Consider the following 17959-nt stretch of genomic DNA (forward strand, 5'->3'; position numbering starts at 1 on the left):
TCAGCTGGACAATATAAAAGAAAGATTCCTGTACACTGGACCCCCTCACTCAATGAGAATATAAGTATATTTCATATTATATACAACATTAAATGCTTTATTCATAGTATTTCATTCACAAAATATACTGTAGTGTTATAAAAAATGCCTGGTATTATCTGGTTAGATAATGATGTAGTAAGTTTGATGAATCTACTGAGACATTTTGGTGTACAGGGTGAGTCAAAGGTTTGGACCTACACTCTTAAAGATGGTTCTTCAAGGGTTCTTTGGTTCAGGGAGTGGTTCTACATAGAATCAATAACACTCAATAAACCATCCGCATGATTAAATAGTTCTTTGCATGGAGAAACGGTTCTTCAGATTGATGGAGGATGTGCTGAATGTTGATGCAGAATGTTGGAGAATGTATGTGGTTCTATATAGCAAAAAAGGGTTCTGCTACTGTTATAAGCTTCAAACGCTAAAAACGGAATGGTTCTCCTATATAGGACCATATACAACAAATTCTCCATCAATCTGAAGAACCTTTTCACCCTGCAAAGAACTATTTAATCATGCAAATGGGTCTCATAGCAAATCGGATTCTATATAGAACCATCCCTTTTACTAAAGAACCTTTGAAGAACCATTTTTTAGGATGTCTGATTGCATATATGTGTAGGCTTAAATGCTTGAAACTGGCTTCTATGCCTATAAATAGTGAAGCTGATCACTATGTAGGCCTGTGTCAGGGGCAAAATTCTCTGTGACTGTAACTAGGCAAACGTAATATAGCAAAAATATCATATTGTGATACTCAAAAACGTTTTCATGATGTTTCGCAATACTTTAAACGTCACAATAATTTCAAAAGTGCCATTAAAATCTTTGATCTTTTATTTGTTTTAATTCTAAGTGTTAAAGCATTTTTTCTTCCAGTAATTTTGTGACGGTTCCTAACACGGTATTGGACTGAATGAACAAGCACAGTGACAGTGTCCGATTTCTGCATCCTTCAGTGACTGTGATGTAAACACAGTGATTCATAGTAGTTTGGTGTGATATGGTTCAGATCGCTTTACAGTGGTGGTGATAGGAACCAGGGGTTGCCATGACTACAACACATATATAGACATTTTATTTACAATCCAGAACCAACAGAGAACTCACGAGTCTTCTGAGTTTATATTTAAGTGACACTTTTTAATCCCACAAATGGGGAAATTTCACCTCCGCATTTAACCCATCCGAGACACCACATACACACAAGTGAATACACACACACAAGGGGGCAGTGTGCACACTTGGCTGGAGCAGTTGGGGGTTAGGTGTCTCGCTCAAGGACACCTCAGTCATGGACTGTCGGCGCTGGGGATCGAACCGGCCACCTTCCGGTCACAGGGCCAGTTCCCTAACCTCCAGCCCACGACTGCCCCAAAAACGCAAAGCCTCCCCGTCGGGGGAATCGAACCCCGCTCTTCCGCGTGACAGGCAGGGATACTGTCCACTATACTAACGTGATTGATATACATTGAATGTTGATGATGCGATTTTAAAAATATGTAAAACGATGTCAGACATCAGGCAGTGAATTCATAATTTCATGTAATAACTTTCTTTGAGGAGCTTTTAGAGGTGGACGCCTGGTTCCTATCACCACCACTGTGAACAATTGACTCAGTAAATATCTCTAGAACAGAGCATTTCCCACCAAACCACTCTGAATGACTCTGTTTAACTATTTCTACAACAGTGTCATCTAAGTTAGGCATGATAAATGTGGTGTTTTCTGGATGTCACATTACCCAACATGTAAAAGTTCAGTTATTTTGTATGTGTATTCAGTTAATTCAGTTATTCAGTTAATGTGTATGAATACTGGGGTCCTGAACTCTGTTAACCGTTACCAGACACAGACCTACGCCTTGCAGAATTTATTTCCAACACTAAATAAAAGAATCTAAATTAGAAGACAGTTTGGATATTTGTGGTCACTTTTTGGTCTCTGGCCTATAATTCCTCACGTGTTATGTTACCTTCTGAGATCTTCGCTGTTACTCTGAGATGTGGAAATAACAGTTTTGTGCTCCACAACAACATGGATGACTTGAGTCTCTGAACAGCAGTTTACATTCCTCTCATTTCTTAGTTTGATAAACAGCACGGTCTGGTCTCACTCTCAGAAGCAGAGAGACCGTTAGAGTGAAACCCAATCCCATTTCTTATTTTCACCCCTACCCCTTGTTTTCAACTGTCACCTTGCTCAGTTCCAAGGGGTAGTGGTTAAAATCTTCCCTTCGAATTGGGACGTTACTTCATTAACAGGTTATTTGCAGGGCTCTGTAGGCGGCTGTACCAGTGACAGCAAAGAAGGGTAAAGTTCAGCAACCTCACTGCTGGGCTTTAGATGTATTTTGTGAACATAAAAGGCATTATGGGTCCTATTTTGTCTGTTCTAACCTCTCAAAAAAAAAAAAAAAAAAATATATATATATATATATATATATATATATATCACGATGTAAACTTATATATTGTGTGTAGTGTTCAGTAATGTGGGTAATAAACAGCTGCGTCTGGCATGAATAGAGCTCTTCTGAAGTAGCGCCTGTTTTGAATCGATCAGCTGCAATCAATATTGAATGAGGCCGGAACCAGGCTGGAGTGCAGGACAAACAGTCTCTAGTGAGAGTTACTGTGACCAAGGAAGAGCCACAGCCTTTGCATAAATCAGTGCTGTGCATACAGCTGGAAAAAGCACGCTTTCCCTCTTCTGACTTCAGCAGGGCTGGAAGGCCTTCCAGGCATTTGGGAATTGAGAGGCGACTGTGTGCCAACACCGTAATTGCTTTCAGTTTCATAATTTATACAATGTCCATTCTGTACAACGCACATCCTTCCACAATGCGCACATCTGTAGGCTGGCTGTGTTTACTCTGGACGAAGTGGAAAGCAATGAAAAACATTAGTAACAAAAAGTGAGTCGCAATTGAGTTGTTTGTCTAGGGTAAAAATAAAAGCCTCCCAGAAACATTGCAGTTTACTGGACACTATAAAAACAAAAGCTTGTAGCGGAAACATTTAGCAAAAGATGTTATTGTTGTCCTGCAAATGCAGGGGTGTCAAACTCAACCACTAAAAGGGCCATATCAACAAATTTAAGGAGTAAAGAGCGTTTATATTTAAATACGTGAACCTTCAAATATTACTGAATACACACTCACCGGCCACTTTATTAGATACACCCTGCTAGTAAAAGGTTGGACCCCCTTTTGCCTTCAGAACTGCTTTAATTCTCCGTGTCAGACTTTCAACAAGGTGTTGGAAACGTTCCTCAGAGATGTTGGTTGGTTATTTGAGTTCCTGTTGCCTTTCTATCATCTGGAACCAGTCTGCCCATTCTCCTCTGACCTCTCACATCAACAAGGCATTTTCGTCCACACGACTGACCGCTCACTGGATGTTTCCTCTTTTTCGGACCGTTCTCTGTAAACCCTAGAGATGGTTGTGCGTGAAAATCCCAGTAGATCAGCAGTTTCTGAAATACTCAGACCAGCCCGTCTGGCACCAACAACCACGCCACGTTCAAAGTCCCTTAAATCCCCTTTCTTCCCCGTTCTGATGCTCGGCCTGCACTTCAGCAAGTCGTCTTGACCACCTCTACATGCCTAAATGCACTGAGTTGCGGCCGTGTGATTGGCTGATCAGTTATTTGTGATAACAAGCAATTGAACTGAACCTAATAAAGTGGCCAGCGAGTGTATATTTAGACTACATTAGCATCAGATAAATGTTAAGTCTCTTATAATGTCCCCAGGATGTAGGTCTTTCAAATCTACCTGTGTGCTCAGACTCGAGTGTTTATAGTGTTTATGTTGGCTGAACTGCACCTGAACCACAGCTGGTTTGTTTGGTGATAAGACCTGAGCAATTGGGTAGAAAAATGCTGTCCTATAGACGGTTGTTGGGAATGGGTGCATGCTGGGCACTGTAGTGCTGCTGATTGTGAAATGGGCTAATATTAACAGAAAATCGAAATAATTTCAAGAACCAGACTGGATCATGCCACGGGCCTCATCTGGCCCACGGGCCTTGTGTTTAACACATGGGTCCCACAGTATCTCACAAATGCCCTCTTTGCAATTCCACGGGGAGACTGTCCCAGCGGTCGAGTAGGTAGACTGTAAATTAGGGCTGATCTATTTTGGAAAATATCTAATTGCAATTTTTCGGATTAATATTGCAATTACGATTTACATTGTGATTGTTTATAATTGAGGTATAAACTGATGTATGGGCTGTTTTTGAGGTAAGACAAGCGTATATTTTGTCTGGCTTGAGACTTGAGCTGTTCACACAGCACTCCAGCCTGCCAGTTATTTGTGGCTGTGAAGCCAAGCTCTATATTATTAGAGCTCTATATTATTAGAGCTCTATGTTATTGTTTTCCTAGTTAAAACTAGCACCATATCAACATTGTTGATAATACACTATAAGACTATAATAAAAATTGCAACTCTTGCCATTTGAAATTAGTTTTTGGTATAAAACCAATTCGTCTTTCTGCACTACTGTTAATGTTTCAGTGTAAAAGTGTGTGGTTGGTTAGTGTAGTGGTTAACACCTTTGCCTTCTACACTGTAGACTGGGGTTCAATCCCCAACCAGGGCAAGCGCCCTACACTATACCAATAAGAGTCCTTGGGCAAGACTCCTAACACCACCTTGGCCTACCTGTGTAAAATGATCAAATTGTAAGTCGCTCTGGATAAGAGCGTCAGCCAAATGCCATAAATGTGCATGTGTGGAATGATCTTGTGTCACGATTCCCATCGTTTGGAACCAGAATTGGAGTCAACTCTTTAGTCTTTCTCAAGAGTCAAAGAGGAACATCAAAACTAAACCAGTACCAACCAGCAGTGAGCTGACCTCAAATTCACATGTAGGACCATCTCTGACAAGAGCATCATTTCTATTAAAGCAATAGAGCGTATGTCTATTAGTACATCTCAACTTTAACCCATAGAAAAGGACGTGACACTTTCCTTTCACTACACTATATAATGCAATTGCGGTGTGAAATGATCCAAAGATTTAATCACAACATATTTTACATTTTGTGTAGTTGTGAATAGTCGCATTTGTCTAATTTGTTAATTATCAAATTAACCCCCAAAAGATATTTTGTCATTGAAAAGCAGTGTGTTTAGTAACCCCAAAGAAAGCGATAACACATTTTATAGTTATAGTTAATTAGACATTGGCACTGTTTTTACTTTCCTCTTCTATTTACAATCATAATATTAATATTATAATATTATGTCAATCTTATTTAGTGAATAATATCTACATCAATGTGGTTTGGGAGTTTCCACTTTCCACAGAGCTGTTATTGAGGTACAAGTGATTAATGATTACCATAAAATGACATCATGCTTTTATTATGCCTGGCCGCTTCTACATATTAACTGAATTCTGACTTTAGTTTGTGCCGAAGCGGCGCAGCCAAGCTGCCTCTCCCAGCGCTCTATTGACTCAGAGTTACTGAGTTACTGAGCCAAGCCTCGTCTCCACCTCACATCTATCCAAGCTCTGAAGTGAATTCAGAGGTTTAGAAGTGACTGATGAAATACTGAAAATACCCTGCGGTGAGAGATGATCAGCAGCGAACCAAACAAGTGATGGAGGGAACAGCCAATCAGAGAGCTCAGAGAGAAAAAAGCGACTGCTGGGGGACGAAGGAGCTGCTCGTTGAATGCTGGAGTGCCTTTATAGCTTCAGTGACTTTATAATAATATATAATAATAATAAAAAGTCTTCTTATAAAAGAAAATCTTCAAAAATATTCCTTTTTTTCAAGAATACAGTTAGTTTCGTGAATACACAGTTAATTAATACATACAAGTTCAATTATTATTCTTTAAAAAGCTTCTTAAAAATGAAGAAGAGAAGCAAAAAAAGATTTGTGAGACTTTTCTCCATTAAAAGTTAGGATAACCACTGTATTATCTTAGATTCATTTCAATGTATTATGGTCCTTTTCTTTATAACAAGCTTAAAAATTCACTTGGAGTTTACTGACGTCTCAATAGCTGGATAAATGGTGCAATAATTACCATTTAAGGTGGAATGGGGAAGATTTGAAGGAGAATCTGGAGAATAGTTGACTTCAGCTTCACAGCAGTGAACAATTAGGGGTGGGTGAGAATTAAAGCAAGCTTTAATGCAGCTTCTGGATTTTTATGGGTTTCCTGAATGTGTTGATGATAATTTGCACTATGGAGGACAGAAAACCCAAATCCTCTGTGTTGCATAATCCCTGGCTGAGTAACATAATATTTAAAGTGTTTTTAAAGGATTTTGGTCTTTTTACCCCAAGTCACGAGCCTCTTCCTATTATTGCTCATAAGGGATTCGGCCTTTCCTGGATGCTCCTTGTATATCCAAACGTGACTACATCACTTGTTTAAGATTTTTATGAACATTTCAAAATGTTCTCAGTCATTAACTGCTGCAGTCTCATTTTTGGAACTGGTTCAAAGAAAGAAAACAATTTCAGGGTGGGATTGGGGGATTAGGGGATTTCACGGGGACCCCTGGTTCCTATCACAACCACTGTAAAGAAATCTGAACCATTTCACACCAATGACTCTCTTTTATATCTCACTGAATTTGCAGAAATTTCAAAAAAGTAGTGTAATTCCCCTTCAAATGAAATCCACTGCTTGACAAATGACTCTGGCTGCTTATTTTCCCACACTGAAGCATAATTAATTACTTCTTTCCTGCGTGCATTTTTAAGCCAAATCTGTTGCTTGGTTTCAAAATGAACACATCCATGTAGACAATACAGGAGTGTGAAATCAAGGACTAGGCCATCAGGACACATAACGGCCCTCCCTCCAGCCACCATGAGACCTCAAACTCCACGGACACAAGCATCCGACCAGTGATGTGTCTGTGCATGGTGAAATGGTTCTTCAGACAGATGGAGAAGGTTCTGCATAGGTAGCACCAAAAAGGGTTCTGCTATTCCTGTGATTTTGAGCTCGTATACAATAACCCTTTTTGGTGCTATGTAAACTGTGCTGTATATGGTTCTAGTCACGATTGGCCCCTCCCATTCTTCCATGTGCATTTGTTTTTATGTCCATGTGCTTCTTTGTTTTGTTTCCTCCCGGTCCGGCCCCCTTGTTTCTTCTCTCCGCTCTTGTTCCCACCTGTTTTCCACCTGTGTCTTGTGAACCCTCGTTAGCCCTGTTTGTATTTGAGCCCTGTGTTCTCCTTAGTCTAGTGCTGGTCTTTGTTTGTGCTGTTTGAAGTGTTTTGTATGCTAGTGTACTGTTTGTGCTGTTTGAAGAGCATTGTTTGAATTCTGAACTGGCTCACTGAACTTGGACTGTCTTGACCATGACCCTGGATTTGCCCCGATTAAATCTCGCTCGTCTCTGCACATGCGTCCGCCTCAACATCGCTCCCCGTTACAGTTCTATATAGAACCATATACAACACATTATCCATCAATCTGATGAACTAAAGACACCTTGAAGGGATTTTTTAAGTGGACGTCAAAACGATAGGACGGTATATTTTTATACTGCATATGAAGTTCATGATAAATACCTTTCAAACAATGAGTTGACTGTCTTGAGTTGTTCTTAACACACAGCGCATTTTGTAAACGAAATATGTCGTGTCACTACAGCTGTTGTTGTTTACTGTCAAGGCGTTCACGTTTTACAGCAGAAACGGTCAAACGTCAGCGCTGTTCTCAAGCAGAACCCGACGAATCGAGTCAGCCAATCAGCACACGGTATCCCGGTCAGGTTCAATACTTTACACATTACATCGCACCGAGTCCCACCACACCGGCCTAAGTATGCAATTAGAACTGTACTAGTATTTGTTTCTCTGTTAAACCACAGTTAAGATTAAGTGACCCTTAATAGTCCCACCACGGGGAAATTTCACCTCACATCCGTGAAGTGAAACACCACATACACTCTAGTGACCACACACACACTAGGGGGCAGTGAGCACACTTGCCCAGAGCAGCGGGCAGCCCGATCCGCATCACCTGTGGAGCAATTGGGGGTTAGGTGTCTTGCTCAAGGACACCTCAGTCATGTGCCGTCGGCTCTGGGGATCGAACCGGTCACGAGGCTGGTTCCCTAACCTCCAGCCCACGACTGCCCCAGTTCAACCAGTTAAAAATGTGCACATAATTCAGTGTTTGAGATGCAAGCAGAGTCTCTTTGTAATCAAACATGTTCTTTTTATTAGTGACTTCCACAATGTTTGTCACATTGTGTGGTCATTTATCACAATAATGATAAAATACCATCATATTGCCCATCCCTAGCTTCAGTTAAAAAAAAACTCGCTGTTTTGATATCATCAGTATTTGTTATTAATAGAACTTGACAAGACCTTGAAGCACCTAAAAGGAGTAACCGGATGAAAACAGGAATAGGTTCGAAAGGAAAGGCCAGACTAAAAAGGAAAGACGATTGGCGCGCATCAGGAAAAAGAACGCTACGACAAGTTAAGCCTTCGTGATACGACTAATCCAGTGTGACTAACAGCATCTGAATATGAGAATCTATCAAAACCTTTTAAGATGCTTAAACTGCCATATCTAATCGATGTGTGATTAAAAAAACGGGTGGACTATTTTTTTTCCCGGCAACACAGTGTTTTCCCGCTTATATAAATATGCACATAACTCAGCTACCAATTAGTGAACAAGAGCAACCAGCTGTGCCAAACCATGGAACGTGTTCCACGTAACAACAGGAAAACTAATTCTGTGTTTATCTTTTGGTTTTTTTGCCTTAAAACCAGCCAAACGAAAGCAGTGAGTAGACACAGCAGGGGGTGAAAACAAAGCTGGGAAAAAACAACAGCACTGCATCAAAAGATAAGTGGCAGAGTGAACAGGTCAAAACCCACACAGGAAAATATTCTCACACAGTTCAGGTGAAGCCCACTACAGTTACAGTTACTACAGATAGGAAACTACAGAATGACTCATGTACTAATCACACAGTCAATAAACAGCAGAGGAATAATTATACATGCATTCCACAGTACAATACATATTGGGGTGTTTGCACCATTATACAATAGATTTACAGGACAAAAGAGACTAAATAGGCTTATATTGAAAAGTGGAAGTCATTCTAATTTATCGAGGCCTGATTCATTTTACCTTTTAGGTCAAAGAGTGTCATGATAACATGACATAACTCTAAGTTTTCTAAAGTTAACTGCTATTTTTAAGAGGACAGCCCACGTTACCTTACTAATCCCACGCTGTAATAAAGAACTGATATTCTATAGTGAGTCTGCTAACATAGCCATGGCTATAGAAGCGAATGAAGCCGAGCATGTTCCTCTAAAGCTAACGGTTTCACGTTTCTGCAGAAAGTCACGTATTACCTGGACTTTGCTGACCACGTGGCTCATAAAAACAACACAACAGAGGAAGTCTCGCCCGTATCCCTTCTAATCAGAGTAGAAAATAAAGGCTCAAGACTGCTGTTGGCTTCCACTTTCATCGAGAAAACAGTGCTGTGCAGAAGTCAGAGACCGCCCTTCAGTGACTTCATTTTCAAGTCAATTCAAGTCATTCATTTTTCAGGAGATAATTCCGAGGAGATTAGACATAAGACAGGTCACTTGAAACAAGTCAAAGTGAAAAAAAAACACGAGTTTCCCCAAAAGCTGCTGAGAAAACAAGCCTCCTAACAACCACCTGGAAGACCTGGTGGACACCAAAACTGCCCCCATGGGACAAACAGCGCTTAAAGCTTTCGTCTTTGAGAGAGAGGAGAAGATCAAGCTGCTTCAGATCTGAAAACACCCAAAGGGGTTTCTGTGCATCCTTCCACTGTGAGAAGACCACTCAGCGCCGTGGGTCTGAAAGGACGTGTAGCTGATCAAGAAGAAGCTCACTGAGAAAAGGAGACGGACACACCGAACAAAGAAGCTGGACGGTGGACTGACCGCCCCAGACCTCAACACCACTGAATGCGTTTGATTACTTCAGAAAATGATCAACCAGCTTCTAAGATTGAACTTTGGAGGCGTGTCTGCAGATTCTTTGATGAGCTGAAAGTGAGGCTCCTGAAAAGAAATGAATATAAGCTGGAATATTGGTAGGTATTGGTATTGGTAGGTAGAGTGGCACACTGAACACTGAAAATCTACTGAGTTTTAGAGGCTTCGGCATATTTAATACGTCTGTATGTAACGTTATGTAATATTCAGTTACATCTTATTGTGTCTATGGTTGCAGCTATTTCTCAGTATAACTGGCACCTCTTCCTTACTCTGTGCACCACCTACAAATCCCTATTGCTGCGTTAACACCTACGGCGTTCATCCACTCAACTTACATAATTTCCATATACAAGCACAATTACATCAACACAATTTTGCCTCTCAGCTTACTCAAGCTTGGCAGCAATTGCGTTGATATAACATTTCTTTTTTCTGGTACATAATTCAATGTAATCCACTTTGTTCTTCAGTGAACTGACTCAGCTGGAGATTATACCATGTTCCACCAATCTGGCCACGCCAAAGGCTCTCACACCTCCTACCTCCCTCTCTGAACATTCTCCCACACAAGCTTATACACCTTCATACCCTCACTGGAGGTGAGAAACACTGCCAAACGACATCCACACACCTGCCCAGGTTCTCTGCCACTTGTAAGCCATCATTACCTTCCTAAGAGTAGATGTCCAGACGGTCCCTAGAGCCTGAAGAGCCTGAACGCCAGCTGAGCCTTTCCTTCCAGCGTGAGCCACAGGTTCCCTGAAAGTACTCCTTTATAGAAATGTATTACTAGTTGGTAGCAGCTTAATTACCACACATGACTGGGTTTTTCAGCCTCTGGAAGCCAAAACAAGTTGTGAGGAGCAGCTAGGCCCAACAATTCACAGCTTTCGGCCTGTGTGTGTGTAATACCAGACACATTTAATGACGTTTCGTGAATGTGTAGGCTGAAAGCAAGCTTGGTGTGTCTGTATCATCCACGAAAATCAGTCCTGTTGATGATCCAGGCCAGAAAAATGGGAACATCCAGCACTGGGGGGTTAACACAATGTAAGTCTGCTCTCATTGTGTAGCTTGGAGCTAACTTGCTATCTTAATAATAACAAAAGAGTGAGAGGAGAGCCGAGGAGAACAAATATCAATGTGGTAGCATTGGAAATAGATTTAAACAGACAAGCTTTTCTCAACGAGATGAGGAAATTATGGATTTAGAACAGGTTTTAGGTCAATTGCGTGGCGCATCTCTGCCGCTGCTGTCCGAAGGAGACAACTGGAGCAGCAGCAGACCAAGGCTGGAGGAGCAGCACATCACATGGGTGCCTTCAAACGTTCTCGGGTGGATCTAGGAGAGGAGTCTTGTGAAATGTGAGAGGAAATGAGAGGACACGAACGTAGAGAAGCGAGAAGCCGTGGCGAAATGAGGAGAAACGGAGCGAGGCTGAAGTCGGCAGCCTCTTTCTCGAATTTCCCCGTCTCGCTTCCACCGGGCGCCACAATGTTACCGCTGCACCATTTAAGGTGGAACGGGGAAATTCGAACAAGATGCTGGCGAAGGAGAAAGATGACCTGAAGCCTCGCGAAAACGGAACTCGGGGCGTCTCCTTCTTACCTGACTGGCTTTATGAAACTGCTTCTTCAAGCCTGCTACCGACATCCTCAACACAGAAAGTGGAAGCTGAGAGCCAAAGATAGAGTTCAGACAATGCAAAAAAAGGTAAAGTAGTCCTTCACGGGTCGCCTGAGAATCACAGCAGACGAGCTCCTATGTGAGCGAGTGTTGCCTGTGGCTGCATATCGCGGTGGGTTTTTTGGACTGTTATCTTTTGCTCTTTTTTTTTAAAGACCCACCCGTATTCCGACAAAAGCCCGCCTCCTGCGCTGGGATTGGCTAGTGGCGTGCCGCTTGCTGCTTCTGATTGGCTGCCGGTTTAAATTCACAAGCACGCCGCCGATTGGACGGCCCGCGTCACCATGGCAACGGCAGAAACAGAAACTAGTGTCTAGCGTTTACAAAAATCACGTCTTTACAACAAAAGTGAACAGAAATCTGTGGCTGGGCTTCACAAGATACGACTGTCTGTTTCTGTCCTACAAATTCTGAACGTAATAAGGCTAAAACAGTAAAGTTTCAGCTGGTTTGTTGCTTGCACTCTTAATAAACTTGGCTTTTGCAATTTTTGCCATTTAAACTTTTGAATTAATTGCAATTAGACGTCACTGCAAAGGCACTTCGTGTCCACTTATTTATCTCTGCTGCTGTACTGAACCGGTGCCCCTACTATATCACCCCTCCACTATATCACCCCTCCACTATATCACCCCTACACATGTCACTCTATACATCACCAGTATTAAGATGTACACTGTTATTTGCTGTTATTTGCACCTTCTATTTATTCTTTATGTTACTTTTGGGAGTTAACTGGACTGTGAGTACAATGTTTCGTTCCACCTCATGTACCACATATGATGCGAATGACAATAAAGGCTTATCTATCTATCTATCTATCTATCTATCTATCTATCTATCTATCTATCTATCTATCTATCTATCTATCTATCTGTTTTTATAAGGGTTCTTTGGTAAAGGCAACGATTCGATTCAGAAACGTAGGTTAATATTCTTGTTTAAATGGTTCTTCAGACTGATGGAGAATGTGTTGTATGTGAACGCTTTTTGAAAATGGTTCTATATGGTACCAAAAAGGGTTTTTCTATTGTTAAAAGCTTGAAATCGTGCACAGTAGTAAACAAAGCACTTTTGCCCACCATATAGAACCATTTTCAAGAAGGTTCTATACGGCATCATGCACAGCATGCTCTCCATCAGTCTGAAAAAAAATTCCACCAGGCAAAGATCTGTTCAAGCATGTAAATGGTTCTGTGTGTTCATGGTTCATAGAACCATCGTCTTCACTAAAGAACCCTTAAAGAACCATCTTTTTTAAAAGTGTAGGCTGGGATGGTTCTGTACAGGCAGTGAAATGTTTCTTATTCATTCTTTATTATAAATGTCTTACTACTTGTAAACAAAGAGTGAATAATAGAAAAATATTACAACTGATTGACTGAGTGGTCTTGTGATTGTGATTTTACTGCCCAACAAGGTAGAACTGCTCTATTTTGATGGGTTTAGTAAAGTATATATGGAAAACGGATACATTTCAAATACATGACATGCTATATTAGCATACATATAGATTTCACCTATATATTCAGCTTATATTTGTCACATTGATGCGTAAATGGGACATACACTCAATGGCCACTTTATTAGGCATAGTAAAAGGCTGGACCCCCTCTTTCACCTTCAGAACTGCTTTAATTCTTCATGGCAGACTTTCAACAAGGTGTTGGAAACGTTCCTCAGAGATTCTGGTTGGTTGTTTGAGTTCCTGTTGTCTTTCTATCATCTGGAACCAGTCTGCCCGTTCTCCTCTGACCTCTCACATCAACAAGGCATTTTCGTCCACACAACTGACCGCTCACTGGATGTTTCCTCTTTTTCGGACCGTTCTCTGTAAACCCTAGAGATGGTTGTGTGTGAAAATCCCAGTAGATCAGCAGTTTCTGAAATACTCAGACCAGCCCGTCTGACACCAACAACCACGCCACGTTCAAAGCCCCTTAAATCCCCTTTCTTCCCCGTTCTGATGCTCGGTCTGCACTTCAGCAAGTCGTCTTGACCACCTCTACATGCCTAAATGCAGTGAGTTGCTGCCGTGTGATTGGCTGATCAGCTATTTGTGTACAAGCAATTGAACACGTGTAAAACACGTGTTAAAGTGGCTGGTGAGTGTATATGACAACGGTCCATGTCCTTCTTTGTCCATTTTCAAACATGCGATATACTGATATTTCAACCACATGTTCCCATATACTGTACAAACATATATGTAACACATTTAACAATATATAATAGTAAAAAAAAATATATATATATGGAAGACAAATATGACTCATATATGCTAGCTTCATGCCATATAATATAAGGATTTTATGCATCTCAAGTTATTAATTGAAGTGAAGCACCAATATTTTTGCTGGAGTATGATTGTAGACTACAACTCCCACCACTAGCCAGTCATAACGCAGGAGGCGTGGCTTTCCGGAAAACGGGTGGGAAAAATACTCAGCGCTGCTGCTGATATAAATCACGTGGATCAGTGGGAATCCATAGACGTCAGTGGAGAAACCCCTCCATAAAAAAGCATTTAAACTATAATTAATATTATTCTGCAAATCTGGAAAAGCAGCAAGACAGCTTCTCATAGTGCTATACTGGAGATCTGATAAGGAGTTATGTCTCAGATATGGAGTAATTAAGGTGGGGAAAAGGGGTCGCCACGCTCAGCTTTGTAAAGTGGCTCTTTGCTGTCCTCCAGTGGCCCCAGTCACACCTGGCAAAGGATGCTGATGAAGAATGAAAACTGTAGGTCCAACATAACCAGTCTGGAATATATATATATATATATATATATATATATATATGTGTGTGTGTGTGTGTGTGTGTGTGTGTGTGTGTGTGTGTGTGTGTGTGTATATATATATATATATATATATATATATATATATATATATATATATATATATATATATATATATATATATATATATATATATATATATATATATTACTGTATGTGTATATATAAGTACTGTTATGGGGACAGTCGTGGGCTGGAGGTTAGGGAACTGGCCCTGTGACCGGAAGGTTGCCGGTTTGATCCTCAGTGCCAACAGTCCATGAGTGAGGTGTCCTTGAGCAAGACACCTAACCCCCAACTGCTCCCCGGGCACCGTGGATAGGGCTGCCCACCGCTCCGAGGAAGTATTCTCACTGCCCCCTAGTGTGTGTGTGTATTCACTAGTGTGTATGTGGTGTTTCACTTCACCGATGGGATAAATGCGGAGGTGGAATTTCCCCGGTTGTGGGATTAAAAAAGTATCACTTAACTTATTATTAGTAGTCGTGCTATCTTCTTAATTTTCACACATTCATTGTTTTCAAATGGTGCTTCCAAATTTAGCCAAGGTCAGCGCATTTGGGTGTATCAAGTTAACCACAGTAGAACAAACTTCATATCATAGGACATTTTCTTTTTCGCCACCTCACCACCTCTACAAAGCCATAAGGCTGTGCAGATATACTATCAAAATTGTGAAAAAAATAAAGCGAACAAAAACGACCTCTCCTCTCAACCACTGAATTATGCCGAAATTGAAAAATTGGTGGAATTCCCCTTTCGCCTTTCTGCACTAATTTGCACCTTGTTTCTGAATCACTGCAAGTCCTCTGTACTTGTTTGTATCTTGTATTGTATTTGCATAGCAAACCACCCTTAATTCATCATTTTTAGGTCCACATCTGTATTAATTAATTAATTCATTCATTCATTTAACTACAGCAGGCCATGGGCACCCTAATTCTCTTAGCTAATAGACTCCAGTGGTATCTCCTCGTGTCTGCTAAGTGAGTGAATGTAGCTTTGAACCACTTGACAAGTTTTTCCACGGTCCAGTTCTAAACAACTGCATGATCAATGTCATGAGGGGGAACAAACTATCACAAAGTGAAATACAACATACATATTTTATGTAGTTACAGGTAAAAAACAATCACAATGCCCTGCATGCATCCCTCCATCATGAATATGTCTTATAAATGCCAGAATATTATCTCAAAAACATCAGGCAGTGAATTCGTAACCATGTCATGTAGGAACTTTCTGTGGGGGAGCTTTTAGAGGTGGACGTCCGGTTCCTATCACCACCACTGTGAACAGTCGTGTACTCATTCGGTAAGTTTCTCTAGAGTAGAGCGTTTCACACCAAACCACTTTGGATGACTCTGTTTACATCTGAACCATTTAATTATGCAGAAGATTTGACACATCAGTGTGTTTCTGCTTTATCATATGGGGTAAGAATGTTTGCATTTTCAGCTGAATAGTTTGTTGCACCCCACTCTTTGCTGTGCACCAACCAGCAGGTGGCAGCATTTGCCATATTTGGCACAGCCAAAAGTTGATATCATGCAAGTTATTCATGTGGAAATGATGCGCACACTTGAATCAAGCAAACTGAGAGCATTTCTTCAGTGTAGTTGTGTATCTTCCAGAAATGCTGGCACAAAAAATACTCCAAAATGACCAGTTTGACTGACGAACTGAAGTGTTGACCGTTCATATTTAACATGCATTTTTTTCAGAAGTCCAATCAAAGTGTTTACATGCACTTGGGTAAACAGATAAGATGGGCAAACTCCAGGTCTACATGAGACCTGTTATATGACCAGCCAATAAACTCACAGAAGAAGACGTGATGTAAACGTAATGTAAAGCTCAAACTTCATGCCACGGCCTTTTTTTAAAACATAGAGCCACTTTATCTGAAAATATCACCTAGAAGATTTAAATCCTTAATTTGGTCAAGCATGTATTTAGTTTAAGCGTCGCTCTAAAAGTGTTTTGCTGCTGTCACGTGGCAACAGAGTCTATTTTCGCACATGCGCCGACTGAGAAATGCGAAAGAAATCAGAGTAAAAGTTCACATGCACAGAAATCAGAGTGTGCTGTTTACATTACTGGATTACTGAGTGCATGTAAACACACTTATTGACACTGCTAAGGGTAAGTCCATATGCATTGACTGTGCAGTCATTCATGGCATTTGGCTGACACTCTTATCCAGAGCAACTTACAATTTGATTGTACACAGGTAGGCGAAGGTGGTGTTAGGAGTCTTGCCCAAGGACTCTTAGTGGCATAGTGTAGGGTGCTTGTCCAGGCGGGGGATTGAACCCCAGTCTACAGCATAGAAGGCAGATGTGTTACCCACTACACTAACCAACCAATAGTCACTATAAATGCCCCTAAAACCACAGTTTGGTGAACATTGCTGTGAGAAACTCTACATTCCAGAGGGATTTGAGCAAGTCTGTGCTGAAAACCACAGCTAAACTCTAGAGGAAATGCTTAAGCGCTGTGTTTAGGGGTGATTTCCTCTGAGACAGTGTGAGAGGAAGAGCTGTGAATGGAAACGGGGATGACGAAAAAATAAAAAGAGAGATTGCCTTTAAGTACAATAGCAGGGCTCATTCATCATTTTTCATTCCCATCACTGTGTTTATGCTGCAGTAGTCACACAAATTAAAGGGTTAACTCTGAGGCAGTCTATCATTATCAGACGGCTTTTTCTGTGCCGTGTTTTCTCAGCCAGCCGTGGGAGTCCCATCGCTGCCGGAGGAGCTAGGAGGAAGTAGAGATGGTTCAGAACTGCCTGCATGGAGGCATCAGAACAACGCATTGTGGTCATATCAAAACTTCCTCATTCATTTTCTGTACCCTGTTTGATAACAATAGCTGCCATTTACACTGCATGAGCATTGTGTGGTGAATGGACCAATTCCAACTTTTAAAATGACCTGGAACAGAAGCTGGCGCTCCAAAACGCTCCTGTTCTTCTAGATTTTGATAAGTGGCTCAGTCTGAATGAGCGTAAAGCCAAAACCTCTTCACAGTATATTCAGAAATACGTGTCACCCTGTACAGCATCACCAGCATAAACACTGCTGAAAGAAAGCCGTCTGAAACATTACATGTCAGCAGTTATCACAAAAAATATATTATAATCATTGAGTCACATGCTAATAATTTAAGTGCATCCAGCTGAAAGCAAAGGTGAAAATCAGTTAAGTGACTAAATATAAAGCCATCCATCCATCCATCCATCCATCCATCCATCCATCCATCCATCCATCCATCCATCCATCCATCCATTATCTTCCGCTTCTCCAGGGTTCGGGTAGTGGGGGCAGCATCCTCAGCAATGAGGCCCAGACCTCCCTTTCCCCAGCCACTTCCACTAGCTCTCCAAGGGGGATTTCCGAGGTGCTCCCAGGCCAGCTGGGC

At 41.2% G+C, this 17959-nt stretch overlaps 1 protein-coding gene across 3 annotated transcripts in view; it reads right to left on the reverse strand.

Moving 5' to 3' along the window:
• The window catches only part of sh3gl3a (SH3-domain GRB2-like 3a), a 59053-nt gene extending 47167 nt beyond the window's left edge, over positions 1 to 11886 (reverse strand). Inside the window, exon 1 of one of the 3 annotated variants that reach the window (XM_017718134.2) lies at positions 11656 to 11886. In XM_017718134.2, coding sequence (XP_017573623.1) covers positions 11656 to 11700 — 45 coding nt within the window. In that variant the 5' untranslated portion in view covers positions 11701 to 11886. The remainder of the gene's footprint in view (positions 1 to 11655) is intronic. The other 2 variants (XM_017718133.2, XM_037545339.1) reach the window with 2 other exon arrangements.
• Positions 11887 to 17959: the final 6073 nt, after the last annotated feature.

Source organism: Pygocentrus nattereri, chromosome 15, assembly GCF_015220715.1.
Source record: "Pygocentrus nattereri isolate fPygNat1 chromosome 15, fPygNat1.pri, whole genome shotgun sequence".
Classification (NCBI taxonomy): Eukaryota; Metazoa; Chordata; class Actinopteri; order Characiformes; family Serrasalmidae; genus Pygocentrus; species Pygocentrus nattereri.